General features: G+C 54.0%; 2 protein-coding genes across 2 annotated transcripts; both read right to left on the bottom strand.

Moving 5' to 3' along the window:
* Positions 1 to 2,969: 2,969 nt before the first annotated feature.
* Foxl1 (forkhead box L1) lies at positions 2,970 to 6,385 on the bottom strand. Its single transcript, NM_001401050.1, is given in 1 exon segment — positions 2,970 to 6,385. A coding segment is annotated over 1 exon segment (1,026 nt). The 5' UTR covers positions 6,255 to 6,385; the 3' UTR covers positions 2,970 to 5,228.
* An 8,532-nt stretch (positions 6,386 to 14,917) lies between these two features.
* On the bottom strand, positions 14,918 to 17,620 carry Foxc2 (forkhead box C2). Its single transcript, NM_001101680.1, has one exon. It carries the CDS (start codon positions 17,203 to 17,205, stop codon positions 15,721 to 15,723), a length of 1,485 nt encoding a protein of 494 aa, NP_001095150.1. The 5' UTR covers positions 17,206 to 17,620; the 3' UTR covers positions 14,918 to 15,720.

Below are 17,620 nucleotides of genomic sequence, written 5' to 3'. Positions count from 1 at the left end.
GTGGACTTCCCAGAGTACTGGGAAGCTAGTGGCAGACAGGGGTGTGCAGAGGTGGGGGCATGCCCAAAGAACAACGGGGTGGCGAATGGTAGCCAGCTACACAGCCAGATGACGAGGGTGCCTAAGGCTTACAGCGTCTCTCACTACACATCATGAGGTTGTGACTCACTACTGAAAGTCAGCCCAGTCGATGTCCACCTGACCCATGAGCCACGGGTCCCCTGGGAGCCATGACCAGTCCCAGACCTTGCCCATCTAAATGGCTCAGGATTAGTGTCTAGAGCTGGCTACTCTGTCCTTTTGGAAGCTTGCCCAGGAGAGACCGGATCTCCAGGAAGTCAAGGCTCAGCCCAGCATTATCCGAGGCACCCCAGTCTTGCTCTTAGTGGCCATCATGGTGGTCAGGACTACAGCCACCAACTGGACCAAGAAGAAGCTGTCATTTGGTGTCATTTGGATTCCCATACCCTGTCCTTGCTCAGGCCCACTCTGTCCCAACACAGCAAGTGTGTGGTGTGTGTGTGTGTGTGTGTGTGTGTGTGTGTGTGTGTGTGTGTGTTATCTTCTATACGCCTTGTTACCCAGTCTTCCTTGAGGCTTACAATTATGACAGGTAGCAGCCAATCAGAGGTATTCGTGGCATAAGGTAGGCAGGCCAAGGGGGGTGGGGGAAGGGCGGAGATGTTGGGGGGGAGGGGAAGGAAAAGTGGGGCCTGTCCTCGCCCTACCAATCCATCTGGCCTCCCCACCTGACCCTCAGCCCCCACAATACGATCCTCATCATTGATCTGTGGAACCCCAATTTCCCTTCAATTTCCTATGGGACCCTGATTCTCAAACCTGATAGAAAAGGAGGCTCAAGGCCAACATTTACCCCACAACCTGCCCTTCTTCCTCCACACCTGGTAACAATATAAGCAAGGGTACCCAAAGGTAAAGTCCTCCAACCCCCATGGTACATGTATCCACCTCACTCCCCAGTCGGGCCTATGAGCGCCTATCTGTTTTGCCAAGGGCCACTGGCACTCAGATGCCATTTGAAGGGACAGGAATCCCTACCATCAGGTCTCAGCCCTTGCTGTGGCCCCTCCCAAGCAACTGCAAGCACTCAGGCATCTGCCTGGTCCTGCAGAACCTGGCCCTGGAACCTTGAGGCCAGAGCAGCACAGAGGACCACGTGTGATTTTAAACCACTCTGATGCATAGCAAATGAATCTGCCTTCCCCACAAACCCCCGCCCTTTCCTTTTAACAGAAGATGATTTTGTCATGGAGCCTCTCTACTCTGAAGCAACCTCATTTCCAGACACCACAGGGCAGAACCGTGCACTAACCTGAGGCTAAGCATCCATTTTCTCAGTGCGGTGGAAACCTTGGGCCGTTGACATGAGACCAGGCCAGTCCTGGCTCCCATAATAGACACCATCTGTGGCCCCGTCTTCAACAGTCACTGGTCACTCCTTGAAATAGTAAGGAGGACACAGGGCTCCAGGGTCCATCTGAGAATGGCTGGAATTAAGTGGCCACACCCTAAATGCCCCAGACAGGTCTTGTTTATGTCCTCAGAAACATGCATCAGGCCCTTAGCATCCAAACCATCTGGTCTACAGAAGTCTCTACTGATAAGTGTGGCAAGGGCTCAGAGTCAGGGTGTCTTCTGAGACGCCACGCCTGGGTCAGTCTCATCACAGTAAGGCAGAAACATGGATAATCTGTCCCTAGACATATTACATATGACAGAAAATGAAACTGTGGAGAGTCATTTACAGGACTGGGGAGGTGGCTCAGTGGGTAGATGCCTGCTGTGCAAACCTGAGGACCTTTTCAGGGCTTCTGCAGAGACGGGAGGTGAGGACAGGAAAGCTTCTGGAAGCTGGTGGGTCAGCGAGCCTGTGTGTGTATACAGAAGTAAACAACAAGAGACACCCTGCGTCAAACAAGATGGAGGATGAAAATTGACGCAGAGCTTGTCCTTTGACCTCTACATGCATGCCATAGCACACACATAACCACACCCGCACATAAACATGGACACATACACACAGAGTTTTACAAAGGAAGTCATGCTTAAAGCCACAGAATTCACCTCCCACCTTCACGCACAAGTCTCAGAGTGCTCGTGTTCACTACATAGGCATATGTAGATATTTGCATGTACACATATACATAGGCATTGTGTGTTCACATCCATGCACTCACTCAACAATAATCTACCTGTCGTCACACTCAGTGGGCTCATCTGCAGGTGTGAAAGAGAGACGGGCAAGCAGGTAGAGTCAGAGAAACAAAGGAACAGTCAGACTTGTGCTTGCACACATACAGAGAGAGACAGAGAGACAGAGAGACACACATGAGAGACAAAGAGACAAAAAACAGGCATACATACAGGCATGTGTGCACACACACACACACAGAGGGGGAGGGAGAGAGAGAGAGAGGAGGAGGGGTGGGAGACAGAAAGAGACAGAGACAGCTAAACACACATGCACACAGAGATAGAGACACAGAGTCACATACACACACACACACACACACACACACACACACAGAGAGAGAGAGAGAGAGAGAGAGAGAGAGAGAGAGAGAGAGAGCGCTATCAGAGGTCTACTCCTTTGTTCTATGCAGAGAACCTTCTGGTTGCGTGAGAGTAGAATCATAGTCTCCCTTCTGCTTCCTGTTAAACACAACTGGAGTTCTGTCTTAATCACTAGCAGATCTCTCTCTCTCTCTCTCTCTCTCTCTCTCTCTCTCTCTCTCTCTCTCTCTCTCTCTCTCCCCCTCCCTCTCTTTCTGAGACAGGATGTCACTGTATGACCCTATGTGCCCTGGAACTCCTTTGTAGACCAGTAAGATCAGGGTGCCCTTGAACTCAGAGATCAACCTGCCTGCTTCTGCCTCCTGGCCTGAAATTATGTCTTGGTCTAGCTGATCCATCATCATCATCACCATCACCACCACCACCATCATCATCATCATCATCATCATCATCACCATTTATACTACTAAGCCAATTAAATACATGGGACATTAGAGCAACTGCTTGGATATTGAGAACCCAGCCCCCCCCCCTTTCCTCAGGAGGAGAGGAACACACAGACTGAACAGAAAACATCCTCACAGTCCAATTCTCCAGCGATTTCGTGCCTGATGAGAGCGGAAGCTGGATAGACTTTTCCTGCGTAAACACACCAAGTAGATGCCTGCTCTTGTATCTGTCTGCCCCTTAAAGATGATGGCCTTACAAAGGCTTCTTGGGTTATAAGCCTAAAATGCTGCCTTCTGAGAACAGCGGGCGTTAAACCGGCGGTTTCTTCAAAAGTCAGTTGTCACGAATCAACAAACACACACAAGACAGCATGTCAAACACAAGAATGGAAAGAAAAACTAAGAGTGCCCAGTACAGCCAAAGATGCTGACTGGGTTCCCGGGTATAATCTCGAGCTCTCTCTCTCCTGTTATATTGCATGTTTATCTCCTCATGATCCTCTGAACCAGTCAGTGAGAGGTTAATGAAAAAAAAAAAACCTTTATTCAGAGTCTGAACACATGGGAGGCATCCAATGGCGGCCTTCCGGCTGCACTCCGCTCAGTCATAGCCACCTGGATCCACCAGGGAGTCTGAGCAATGACCTTCAGAGAGGGCCCTGTCCAGTCCTCTCTCCCCACTGACCTGGTGGGACCTGGGTTGGGCTATGAGACCGAATTATCACAGCGGCCCAAAATGCTTTCCCAACGCTGACCAGCAGGGGACTTGAGAGTTCTTAAGCACTTTTGCCCAAGCCCTGGGAGGTGGTTGTTTTGGATTTTGTTCCTCCGGTCGGTCAGAGACAGGTCTAACTCTGTGGTACAAGCTAGCCTTAAACTCACAGCAATCCTCCTGCCTCCGTCTTGTGAGTACTGAGATTACAGGTGTGAGGGGGCACACCTCAGTTGTTGGGAGACTTCACTGTAGGCCTATGCTCTAGAATTCATGTTTGGCCCTTTCTTGCCTCAAGGACCAGCATTTTCCTTCCTCCGGAAGCTGAGTTGCAGAGCCCACCAAAAGGTCAAACAGGGGCACCACAAAGGCCTGAGCGGTTTCCCCAAAGTTGGAAGCAGGACTGAACTGTAACCAACTAACTCGCTTGCCTTAGTCAGCTCTTTGTTGATACCCCCCCCCCCCCCCGCGCTCTGGTCACCTCTTATGTGTTTATATAATGTCGAGATCCAGATTCCCCTGGAGGGGTGTGGAGGGAACACAGACTTGGGGTTCCACAGGCTATGTCTGAAGAGAGTCCTATCGAGCCTGGAGGCTGTGTCCCACACTCAGGAGTGGGCTTGCTCCCTGGCCTCTCTGATTACATGGAGTCCTTCACTCTGTGATTCTGGAAAGTATGTCTCATGGGGAGAGAAAGGTAGATCTTGAAAAGCTACGGAAATAAAAACATTTTGTCCTTGAGGCATAGTCCCTCCACACAGAAAAAAGAAAAAGAAAAGCAGAAGCCAATAGAGGGCTATGCCGTGGAATGCATCACTGTGCCACCTTAAAGTTGGGGTGGTGGTGGGGGAGCCACACACGGGGTGCCTGAAAAGAAGCTACTAACTATAGCAAGGGGAGCCTGGTTTATAAGCCCAGAATAAATGAGTCTTTCCCTGTCTGGAAGAAGGTTTATCTATTCATATTGGGCATTTCCGCTCTGCCTGCTTTTGCTCAACCTTGGTTGTAAACGTTAACCAGGCCTGCATCTCTCCCAGACACTTCGGAGGACCACGGATCATCTCCAGCGCCCTAGCTGCAAGCTCCCCCCCCATCCCAAGATGTCAAAGCCGAGGCCTGTGCAACGCGGAGACGCTGAGCGGTCTGTGGTCCAGTTGACCCTCCACATAGAGTCGTCGCTCTATCTGTAAGTCCTGCCCTCGGGGTCAGCAGGAGACTCAGCTCCTAGCGGGAACTTGTGGTGGGTCACTGTACAACGCCGCCGCCGCCGAGGCCAATGAGGGGCTGTAGGCGCTGAGAGTGCGGCAAACACGTCCTCTAGGACCGGTCTTTTAAATCTGCAAAGCTACCGGTGTATGGTTCAGTCAGAATCGGAGAAAGCAGATGGACGTGGCCTCTCAGTGCACCGAGTTTGGCCCGCAGCTCCAAACCCACAATCTCTGCCAGGGCAGAGACCAGGGCGACTTCGCCCACAGGCATTGGCTCGCTGGAGGTGGGGGATCGCAGGGCGGGAAAGCAGCTGCTAATCCGCCTTAGTGGAAGCGAAGCACCGTGGCCTCGGGAACCTGCAGAGGAAAATAAGAAAGGAAAGGAATCCCCAGCTGGGAAAAGCCTCCCTGGACGTGCGGGTCGAACACCAGCGAAGCGTTGAAGGGAGGCGGTAGGCCGGAGGAGGCGGTCAGCAGAGAGGAGCCCAGCGCGCCAGGCAGGGGCTTAGAGATCCCCGGTGCTTCAGCCCCTGAAGCCGGCTTTGGCCTCACGGCCAAGATGCTGTCGATGCTGAAACTCTTTGACTTGGAACCTTTGGGGGAGCCGCTGGGGGCGGGGCGCAGAGAGGACCCCAGGTGGTGTACCGGGTAGTGTACCGGGCGCTCCAGCTGGCCGCTCGCCACTGCTCCTGCGTCCTGGATTGTGCGGTCCGCGTCGGGGTCCCGGAGCTCAGGGCCAGGCCAGGGAAGGAGCGCCGACCGCGCGGTGCCTCCCGCCGCCGGGGACTGGGAGCGATCCGGCTCGTGCATCGGGCGTGCAGTGGCCAGGTTCGGTGACCCTACGTCGCAGCCCACCTCAGATTCCCGCGGCTCGACCCGGGTGCGCTTGGCCTCTGGGGAACCCGCGGCGGGTTTGGGCTTCCTCTTCCTGCGCCTGTAATTGCCGTTCTCAAACATGTCCAAGCAGCGGGGGTCCAGGGTCCAGTAGCTGCCCTTGCCCGGCCGCCCCTTCTCACGTGGCACTTTCACGAAGCACTCGTTGAGCGACAGGTTGTGGCGGATGCTGTTCTGCCAGCCTTGGCGGTTGTCGTGGTAGAACGGGAAGCGATCCATGATGAACTGGTAGATGCCGTTCAGTGTGACCCTCTGCTCGGGAGCGTCCTGGATCGCCATGGCTATAAGCGCGATGTAGCTGTAGGGCGGCTTCTGCGGGGGCTCGACGCGGCCCGGGCCGGCCAATGCAGTCGCAGGGGCGAAGGCCAGGGGCAGCCCGGGCCTCTCGGGGCTGTACACGTACAGCAGCGGCGAGGCTGCCAGAGCGGCCAGCGGGGGACTGAAGAGGTGGCTCATGGCGACCGCAGCCTGTCTCTGTTCCACCGGGAAGTCCTAGGGACTTTGCCCTGCGCCAGGGCCCTCCTGGGGAGCCCTCCGTGCGTCTGCCCTGCGATCTGCCGCTCTCCCCAGCCGCTGCGCGCTCTGTCCCTTCTTCATGGCTTTAAAAATGTTAAATAATTGTTGTAAGTTTGCTATTATGTGTTGACTTAGCGCTGGAAAATAAATTGTCTATGATAAACAGTCCTTGTGTTCTCAGCCCACCCACATTAATTAAAATTTCATTGCTGAAAATCTCCCAGCTCTTCCCTCCACGTGTCTTTTTGATACCAGCCAATCGGTTTCGGGACTAGTCTTCATTTGTTTATAGAATTAGTCTGTTGATAAGTCCGCCCACCCAAGTTGAATCAAGCTGTGTTTATTTGGAAAAATTTCCGGGCACCCAATATATAAACGCACTGATCTGATGTTTGAAATACCACGTCCACCCCTTGACGCTGTAAGCACACAGTCAGCGAGGCAGGATGTGGAGGGACGGGTGGCTCTCCCCAAGCTGGGTCTGCTAGGCCAAGAAGGAAGGATGGAGATGGGGGGGGGGGCAAAGGGGTTCACTGTAATCTGGTCTTGGGGATCCTCCCACAAAAGATCTTTTATTTCCTCAAGCTTAATTGGCAGTGTAGAGACAGCACCCTCTTCTGCATTTCGGGAACTGGGAAGACACTAGACACACCCCCCACGGAGTAGCGCACTCCCTAGGGGACTACTGTCCCAGAGGCCCCACCTAACGGGGCTCTTGGAGACTCAAATGAGTGGATCTCAGTGGTCAGCCTTTTTTGAGGGGGAGCAGACAGCTCTGGAAAGCTGTGGATGGGCGGAGTACCTGGTCCCTACCTTGGCCGCAGGGCTGTAGAATGCGGAAACAACTCCCCTTAGAAAGAGCGGAGGAGGGGCGGAAACAAGGTCCCTTGGTCTGGCTAAGGTTGCTAGCAAGGCATACCGTATGGGGGGGGGGATAGCGGGGGAGGGTGGCAGCTGGCTGGGAGCTGATGTTCGTGAATGTGGGTCTTTAGCTCCATACTCTGTACTTTCCTGTTTATAACAAGGAGGGGGGTTACAACAGCTTTACAAGTGTGCACAGCTGCTTGGTGATTACATGAAGCATTTGTAAAGCCTGCATGCTGGTCCCACCCACCCACCCACCCAGGGGTGTAAGCATCCCCGACCCGTCTCCTTTTACATTTACGTCCAGCTTTGAATCCAAACTCCCAGAATGATGCCGGTTCCAAAAGGGGTATCTCTCCAAGGAGCCTCCCTCCTGAGGGGTAGGGATGCAGGTTAACCTCGAGTGACCAGTCTCTATTCATGATGTCTGCACGAGAGTGTTCTTTGAAAGTGGAAACTGTGTCAAGATCTGGGTTAGAAGCTAGCCCCCACCCCCTTCTCCAGTAACTTGCTAAAGAAGAGGGAAGTGTTTGGTGGTGTGATGGGTAAAGAAATAGTCGCTGCCACCCACTGGAAGGGGGAGATACACTGAGGCTTGGACCAGTGGCTGGTACTCATATGGCCTCTGAATATGGAGAAGTGGAGTATCGATCTTCCTACTCCAAGGAGAGGAATTTAGAATATAGTCTTCGTGTTTAAGATGTCCTAGCATCCCACCACCACAAAGAAGCCAGCAAGGGACCAGAAAAATTTTGCTTCTGCTTAGAAAAACAAAAACAAACAAACAAACAAACAAACAAACACACACCGATTTTGGTGAAAGGTGGGCCTGTGTTAGGGTCCAGCCCTCCTCGATTCTATCTCCGTCTATGGTTTCAACATTTCTAACCTGAGTTCAGCAAGCAGCTCTGGCTACTGACCTAGGTCCTGGGGAGCGATTGATGCCCAGAGGGTCGGAGTGTGTTTCTGGCGGAAACCCAGCCTTTATCCCAGAATGCCCCTCTAATTCTGGGATGAACGGTGTGAGCAACCTCACCTTTGCAACCGGTTCCCTCGCTTCTGCACTCCCTTTAGCAGACCCAGACCCAGAGGTAAGCAACTGTGACTGTAAAACTCCCTCCCCCACCTCCGCAGTCCCCGCAAGTCCCAGAGCTCTCCAAGACCCCAAGTCTAGCGGGCACCCTCGGCCGGTCCGAAAGGCGGGCCCTGCTGCGCTGTCCGGGCGCCTCTTCCAAACCCTAAGGCATTTCTGAACTCGAGTCTCAAGAATAAACACCGCCCACTTTAGGCGTGGGCTGGTTGCCGGCGAAGACACGCCCTGCAGGTGGGCGGGGCACAAACCCTAAAGGGGGAAACCTTTAGAAACCTCCAGTGGACTTGCACCAGCAGTTTGGAGGCGCAGGGCCTGCAGTTGGCAGCGTCCGCAGGGGCCTGGAGCTGGTGCACTCGGTCCGGCTCCGGGCGCTGTGTGAAGCCTGGGCTCTCGGATGACACTGAGCTTTTCTTAGCCCTAGAGGGCCTGCTCTGGGGCGACCCTCGCGCAGAGGCACGGTCCAGCCTTTCCGGGGACTGCGATGCAGAGGACCGGAGTCCGGAGTCCGGGAGTCTAGGAGCGGATGCGCCCTCGTGCGGAAGCTTAGTCTTCTGAACGCCGACCTGGTTGGGTGGGGGAGCCAGGGAGGAGTGGGTGTTGCCGAGAAGAGAAGGGGTTCTAAGCAGGTTCCTTAAGTATCCAACCCCCATAACCGCGCGCGCGTGCACACAAACACAGAGGAGGGGGTTTCTACGTATTGGGAAGTCAGTTGGAGGCAGCCACCTCCCTTCCAGGAGAAGAACCCCATGCTTCTCAGACCAGACACTAGGGAGCAGAAATGGGCAGTGGTTTCTGCGTGGGATGACAGCCACACAGTCCCATTGCCGGAACAAAGCGGATGTCCTCTCCCTCCCAGAGATTATGAGGAGGAGACAGGCCCTTCAAGACTCAGCGTGAGCGCTAGGGTCTTCTCCCACTGCCCCCCAAGGCACACCCAGAACAAAGCAGGCCCATCTGTATTCTCCCAGTGACCTCAATTCTTTTTCCATTCAGGAGCACTGGGCCTCTGATCTTACCTACTGTACTGTGTTTGGATTCGGGACTCTGGACGAGTCACCTTAATGACAACGTAAAACCCATTAGACGCTGGGGTGGTGGTGGCAGCAGCAGCTGATTTCAGATCTAGAGCAGAATGTGGGGGTGGGGCCTGCCTCTCTGGCCTTTAGGGAGTTCACAGGCTCAAGACACCTGCTAAATGAAGCCACCTTCTTTCTCCCACAGGATTAATAATAAATGACACAACATGGAGTTCTTTATGCTTTCCTGTCACTCTCCAAGAGAGCACAGACAAACTCAGACAGTTCGTATTGTATCTGTTGCATTAATAACTTTTTAAGACTTATTTTAAAGCCGGGTGGTGCACATCTTCAATCCGAGCACTCGGGAGGCAGAGGCAGGCTTATCTCGGGTAGTTCGAGGCTAGCCCAGTCTACACAGAGAAACCCTGTGTTGGGGGGTTGGGGAGGAGGGGACTGTGGACAGATCATCATGACTAATGTGTACTGAGCCCCAGTGTGCGCTGTGTGATTGTGTGAGGTGTTTGTATTAAATCATTTCACCCCTACAATGAAGAAGCCTTGAGCATCTTGCCATGGCTACTCGGGAAGCTGAGGCAGGGCAATCCCACATTCAAGGCCTGTCTTGGCTAACTCAGTGAAACCCACTCTCAAATTTAATTTTAAAAAAGGAAATTAGGAATGGGGGGGTGGGTATCGCTCAGCCGCTACAATGCTCGAATAGCATTCAGGAAGCTTACATAAATTAGACACACTGGGCCTATGCCAGCAATCTCAGCATCTAAGTGATAGAAGCAGGAGAGTCAGAAGTTCAAAGTCCATCCTCAGGTACATGGTGAGTTTGGGGTTAACCTAGGCTACATGAAGTCCTGTCTCAAAAAGGAAGGGCTGGGGCTGGAAAGAGGACTCCTTGGCTAAGAGCGCTTAATCTCAAGGAGTCTGGCTCTCAGCACCCACACAGGGTGCCTCACAAGCTAGTAACTCTGGCTCCAAGGACAGAACGGAAGAGTAATAAATGACATTTTAAATAAAGGGGCTGTCGGGAGAGTAATGTGACACGTGTCCAGCCTGTGAGAAACCCTGGATTCAAATCTCAGTGATACACAGATGGACAGACAGACACACACACACACACATGCATACGCACAAAAAATTTAAAGGAGAAACATTTGTTATTCCCATTTTCAGACCAAGAAACTGAGGCTCAGTGTGTTAACTTAGCTCTCCCACAGAGACCTATCCCACAGACAGGGTCAAAATCACATTACAACTGACACCCTGTATGTGGCACTCAGGACTCCTGTGAAAGATCCCTCCCTAACCCTCTCAGTCTATGTGAAAGACAAACCTGAAGTACCCACCCATTTCACAGAGCATGAAACTGAGACTAAGCCACAGAGAACTCCCCAACTACTGCTGGCTGGTTTGTCCTCAGAGTTGGAAACAGGGAGGCCTAGGTGCTTAGGTGTCCTCAGGAGGGTGAGGAAGAGCAGAGGGGGAAAGGAATGGGAGAAGTATGCAGCCCAGTGTTGGGGGCCTCAGATCACCCCTAAATCCTCACTTACAAACATGGAAGGCTTTCTGCTCTTCCCCCTTCCCCTTTGGAAAGGGCCAAGCAGAGAGGAGTGTCTGCCCCTTCCGGGGGTGTGTAGGTGGGAGTGGGGTCTGAAGAAAAGAGAGGCTGGGTCAGCTGATGCTATGTGGGGCCCAGGGAGCAGAGCAGGGGTTTCCAAATGACATTTATTTATAGAGCACCTTGTTCCCAGTGAGGATGGGAAGGTCCCCAAGGCGGGCCTCCTGGGCGCGTCCAAGTTCACTACCCCACCCAAAGCCATCCAGATAGGCAAGATACATGGTGGGCATTCCTCTGAGAGGCCGACAGAGTTAGAGTTGGAACTGACCCATCATAACTCTATTTCACAGTCCTAAGAAATATCACCTAAGAAACTGGCCCCAGAGCTTGAGGGAATGGGATGAAGTTATGGAGCCTGGAATGTTGCTGGGCTTCAACTGCAGACAGATTCCCGGGGAGGCAGAGTGCCTGGGGAATAGCCAGGCACTCTGGGCTGGAAGGCCAAGGCTGTCTGACGGCCATCCAGGCTTCTCGGACGAAGTGGCCAGAGGCTGAAGTCCGGAAAACACAAGGCAGAACAGGGCAGGTCAAAACCTCCTGCTACCGAGCCCTACCTCTTTGTAACTCCGGAGTCTGTGCCTCCGCTACTGCCCCTCCCGGCTCTGTGTGCCCTCACGGCCCGAGGATGGATTTGAACACTTAGAAAGATAGACACCCCCCAAAAGACTAGGCTCCACACAAGAACAATACCCGCGTGTCTTTCTGCTGCCATCCGTGCACAGGGGTGTTGAAAGGAAGGCTGGTGTACATTAAAGGTGCATAGCATCTTCCCAGGCACTGTACCCAGCCGGTGGCCGCCAACCTCCTAAACTCTGGAAGCCCGCTAGCCCACTTCTTTGCAAGCCTGTCTCAGAAAAGCAAACATTTCAAAGGCCTTGGCTATGGAGGGCAGGAGAGAAAGGGGGGCAGGGAGTGCTTCTCGAGAGTTTGGGAAAGCATTTCAAATATTCAGAGCAGGATGGCTCTGGGGGGATGGGGGTGGGAGATGGTTCTGACCCAGTCCGGTACTCCACCTTAATCAGAAATCGGACTTCAGATGTCTCCATACCTTGCTGAGCCACCAGCTGACCCATCTTCGGGCCACCACGGACCTGACCTTGGGAGTGAACAGACAGTGGCAGGTGGCACAGCAGTATGGGACAGTTTTGGGGATCCTTCTCAAGACCTAGTCCTGTGCTGGCTGTGACACATGGTCTACACATCTTTATCTATACTTGTCTGTTTTGGTTTACAGCAAAGTTGGGAGATTTCCGCTGCCCCCTCCCACCTGTGGATTTGGGAGCAAGAACAAGGGATGAAGGAGAAGGCGTCAGCCAACAGACCTCTATGGCAGGGAGGGTGCTGGAATCACCTTTCCACACTGTTCACCAGCCTTTCCCAGATCCAGGCAGGAGAGCCACAGGGGAAAGGACCCTGAAGGGTCCACGAGGCAAGCACAGGTACCCCCCCCCCACCTCAGATGAACCCTTCCTTTTCAACTGCTTCTAACCTTTGACCTTCATTTACCTCAGTAAAAGGGGGTTAAGAATGACGAACTGGTCAGTCTCAGGATCCCTGGTGATGCCAGGCGACTAGGGTTCATGTTTTAAGATGTCAGTTGAACTCCCAGTTGGACACATCCTAGACCAAAGTCTTCCTCAATTTTTCATTCGACCACCTGAGTCAGAGAGTGAGGGCTGTGGATCCAAGCTGGTTTGGGGAGAGGTACGGGCAGGGACTTCACGATCAAGCACTTCCTGAAAATTTCGGCCTAAGAAGGCAATGGTGGAGCAACATTCCCTCCAGCCAAAGTGCCTGAGTCCGGAGCGATCGCCTTTCGTGGATCCGTCTTCGAAACTGGACTGTGTTTGATTAGTGCACCTGGTTAAGGCCAGCCAGCACTTGGGACAAAACCACATGAAGGTTTCCGCCAGTTTCTCTGGGTTTGCTTTCGTTTTTTACCTGCCGTATCTTTGTGATTGGCCCAGCCCCATCATCTTCTTGAGCAGAGGTTATCAGACAAGGCTGTGTTCAGTGAAGAGCAGAATCACCCTGGCAGAGACTGCCCTAGGTGGGCACTCCAGGACTTCCATCTCAGAACTCCTTGCCCCTTTTTCCTGGAATGCTCTGGACTGGACTTGCCAGCACAGAGCCAAGAACAACCAGTGTCCCCGTACAACTTTTAGTCCAAAAAGTATCCAGCTTTCAATAGTGGCTGTAGTGACCCCCAATATTGTGGCCCCACCATGCCTCCTTGCAGCTGGCTGGGTGTGTGTTGGGGGGCAGCACATTCTGGTTTATCTGGAGTGGACCTGAAGCCCCTAATCTTCAGGTGCCAAAGGCTGGGCCAAGCTGGGTTGCTAGCATGTGAGCTCAGAGTAAACCTTAGGAATCTGACCTTCTGGTAACTATCCTTCTCCTCCTTGATTGCCCTGAGGAAGCAACGCCCTAAGAAACAACTTTTCCCAGGGCCGTGTTTGAAAGCCCTTGAGTAGGGCCTGTTCCGGGGGCTTTTCTCTAAGCTACCTACTCCAGAATGGCCCTCTGTAAAAAGCTCCTGCACACATAACCTGGGACAGTCACAAGGCACCAGGAGTTCTGAATCTTAAGATGGGGGCAGGCTTTCAGGGAGGCACCGAAAACATCTGGGAAAGCAGAGAAGACAGCTGGCTTGGAAGCAGCTCACTTCTCCTGGGGCAAGAGGTTTGAAGAGAGCCATGCAAAATGAAACCAGCGTTGGGAGGGGACCAGAGATCTTCCGATCCCTTCCTAAGCTAACTGCTCTGCTCAGGAACCAAGATATACCTGGCCTGTCCCCCTCCACCGCACCCAAGTTCAGCCCTCAGTTTCCCCACTTTATGGAAGGTCAGTGACCGCATTCTGGCACTGCAGGTGGAAAGATTATCTTATATACACAGGGAACATTATCAGAATTTGAACCTCCCGTAACTCTATTTCAAAACAGAACAGATATAAAACTTGCAGTTTTAACAGTAACACGATATACGTGTTACAGTGGCCACCACTGAGCTAAGCAGATGACCTGCAAAAGCACCCCCCTTCCCTCTGGCCAACATGCTCTGTATAGAAATAACTTCCATGAGCACGGTACAGGTTACCGACTGGGGTGAAAATCCGTGACACACGCCTAAAGTCCAACACACAGGCCTGCGATAGGTAAGAAAGAGACAACCCCCAGGTACATTTAGCAAGGTCTGTCCCCATCTATCGTCCTTTCTTTACTTCTTTTTAAAAAAGAAATGAGATATCAGAATCAAAAAGAAAAATAGTCTCCCTGTTATTTAGCATACTGAAAACCAGAGCCAGTTCAACACTAAAATACCGTGCTCTTGAGAGGGCACGGTGGCCTTTCTACCACAACTGGGCTGAATATTTAAAGCCCAAATTGAGATATAAATCGGACTGAAATTCACTTCTAATCTGATCCCATAGTCAGCCCTTAAATACCAGAGACCAACCCTCTTTGCCTCTTGCTGGCACGCTTAAAGCCCCAATGGGGGAAAGAAGTCCGCATCTAAGGAACTGGAGGGAGCATAGGACTCACCCAGGCTCCGGCTATGTTGCGGTTAGCAAGCTGCAGACCGTTTGTCCTTTCTCTGTTTCTCCCCTAAACAGAGGACAGCTGGACACCGAGAGAGACAGAGTGACACCATTTTGTTTTGACAATTGGTAACAGTTTTCTGCATCCCCCCCCACACACACACCAAAACACTTTGTTAACAGGCCAGCTTGTTACCCTCAGGCAACCCTGTCCATGTGTGGAGGGAGAACAGTTTCTCAGATTGCCTTGAGCAAAAAGGAAAAAAAAATTCCAGGATGGGATATTTCAACAAACCAAGAACCCTTTCTATTACTAAATGAGAGCTCGTTCCATTGTCCTGTGATCTGTATACGAATTCAAGTACCAGGCCACCTGCGCCGTAAAAATAATCACAACTGGGTTTACTACAACTTCCTTTTGAAAATTCAAGGACACAAAGACACCATCGGAACTTTGGGCAGAAGAACAACGTGGGTTTATTTTAAGGTAAATACAACACTGAGATCACAGAAGACAAACACAGATGAAGTTGAAATTTTAAAGTCTCTTTGTGTGTTTTAGGAATACTCCAGATGGCGTCTACTGTACAAAGCCATGCGCTTCCTAAATAAAAAGTATCCAATACTTAATTTCGTTATCCAACAACAACAAAAAAATAAATAAATTATTTTCTTGTTTTGTAAAAGACCTTCATTTGTGGGGGAAAAACCTATTTTATTATGGTACTGTGGGGAGAAAAGACCCACACAGGTTTCTTGAATTCAATTTGGCAGTAACAGTTGGGCAAGATGAAACCTTATCCAGTGGACACAACTTTAAATATTATATTAAAGGCTCTGGGTAACAACGAACTCGCCTGGTTACAAATCCGCACTCGTTTACAGAAGGCACCTTATCCGGAGAGACCTCTTGAGCCCGGGGAGAGTCTCCACAGAAGTCATTAGGGGGTCCCTGTGGGGTTTGGTCCATAAACCAATCTATTAAAACCCCAAGGGGAGCAGGCGCAGCATCCGGGCAGGGAACGGGAATTAAAAAAAAAAATAAATCGGTATTTCGTTTTGCTGTGCTGCATCCCGGTTAGAGGGACTCTCTGGGATCTCAAACTGAGCTGCGGAGAAGTTACCTGCGAGATGCACGGAGCTCTCTGCTCCCGGGTCTGAGAGAGGGGCGCGTTCGGTCGCTTTTTGCGGCTCTGTCGAAGAAGGTCCCATGGGGAGGTGAAGCCGGTGCGGGCCTGGGGCTGGAGCGGACTGGACGCCTTAATATTTGGTGCAGTCGTAGGAGTAGGGGGCTGCATGGCGGTAGAGGGACGGCGTAGCTCGGTAGGGCAGCTGACAGCTCGCATTGCTCACCTGGGACTCCCCGAGGGTCGAGTTGTCCAGTCCTAGCCGGTGCGAGTTGAACATCTCCCGGACATTGGGGAAAGTTTGCTGTTGGGTCGCGAACGTGTGGCCGGGGAGGTGGCTCAGGTCCCCGCCGTGGTTCAGATACCAGGAGGTGGCCTGGGTGGCGGGCTGCGGCGCGGGAGGGGGCTGCGGGGCGGGCGGCGGCGCCTGCGGGTGGAGGTGACTGTGATGCTGGTGGTGGTGGCCCGAGGCCCCCAACGCACCCTCCTGACCCGCTGCGAGGTTGAGGGCGCCGAGCGGGGAGCCGGGGCCGCTCGGGTGGTCCGACAGAGCCTCGTCCAGCGCGGGCGGAACGCACACGTGCGCAGGCCGCTCGGCCCCGGTGTACAGACTCATAGCCCGCATGCTGCACTGGTAGCCCGCGGAGCCCGCAGCCTCCAGGCCCTGCGCGCACGGCTGTGCGTAAGCGGCTGGTGGAGCTGCGGCGTATGGCAGCGCCAGCGGTGGCACCACCAGGCCGGCGCGCGCGGCCGCTGGGCTCAGATCGCCGCCCGGAGGCGACGTGCGCAGCGTCATGATGGTCTCCACGCTGAAGCCGGGCAGCCCGTTGGGCGCGGCGGCGTGGTGCTCCGGCAGCGAGCCGTCTGGGGAGCCGGCAGGCGTGGAGGCTGAGCTGCGGGGACTGGCTTGCAGCGCGCCCTCGGGACTCAGCGTCTCCACCTTGGTGATGACCGGCAGCGCGGGTGACGCCGCCTCGCTCTTGACCACCACTTTCTTCTCGGCCTCCTTGGGCCCGTCAGCTACCGGGGTCCCTGTCGGGGCGCCTTTGGCCGAGGCAGGGGGCGGCTCCTTGAGGTGGGCCCGCTCCTCCTTATCCTTGGGCACGTCCTTCTTCTTGAAGCGCCGCCGCCGCCGCAGGAAGCTGCCGTTCTCGAACATATTGTAGGAGTCCGGGTCGAGCGTCCAGTAGCTACCTTTGCCTGGCTTCTTGTCATCGCGCGGCACCTTCACGAAGCACTCGTTGAGCGACAGGTTGTGGCGGATGCTGTTCTGCCAGCCCTGCTTGTTCTCGCGGTAGAAGGGAAAACGGTCCATGATGAACTGGTAGATGCCGTTCAGGGTGATCTTCTTCTCCGGCGCGTTCTGGATCGCCATGGTGATGAGCGCTATGTAGCTGTAGGGCGGCTTCACCAGGTCCTTGGGCGCCGCGGGCTGGTGGTGGTAGGGCGCGTAAGAGCGGCCCATGCCGGCGCCGTACTGCTCCGGGTGGCCGGAGTAGACGCCCATGGGGCTGGCCATGCCGCCGTAGCTGCCCGCCGCCCGGTAGTAGTTTTGCTCGCTCAAGTAGGGTACCACTCCCAGGGCGTTGGGGTCCGACACCGAGTAGCGCGCCTGCATGCTGCGTCCCAGACGCCCGGCCGCCGCCTGCGCGCACCGACTGCGGCCCGCGGGGAGCGAGGCCCGGAGCAAGAGAGCAGGAAGGGACGGAGCGATGCGGGCAGCCCTGGCTCGGGGCAGCCTCGCGGGCCACGCGCGCTGGCGCTCGGGTTCAGCCGACCGGGCGGATCAGCATCCTGGAGGGCGCACCCCGGGCGGCCCGGCTGGCCGCGCGCTCTCGGACCGGCGGATGGAAGCCCTGAGCTGGCGGCACAGACGCCACGCGCGACCGTGGAGCTAGACCAGCCCTTCGGAGTGCTAGAAAAGGAGACAGCGGCTCTCGGGGCTCCGCCAGGAGAACGGCAGCCCACAGTGTCCGCGAGCTGGGATCCGGAGAGGCTGCGCGGCCGAGCCCGGAAAAAGAAGCGAAGTCCCT

The sequence above is a fragment of the Rattus norvegicus genome, chromosome 19, assembly GCF_021556685.1.
Source record: "Rattus norvegicus strain SHRSP/BbbUtx chromosome 19, alternate assembly SHRSP_T2T, whole genome shotgun sequence".
NCBI lineage: Eukaryota > Metazoa > Chordata > Mammalia > Rodentia > Muridae > Rattus > Rattus norvegicus.
The sequence above is the reverse complement of the archived record's forward strand: the minus strand, read 5'-3'. Positions and strand labels throughout refer to the sequence as shown.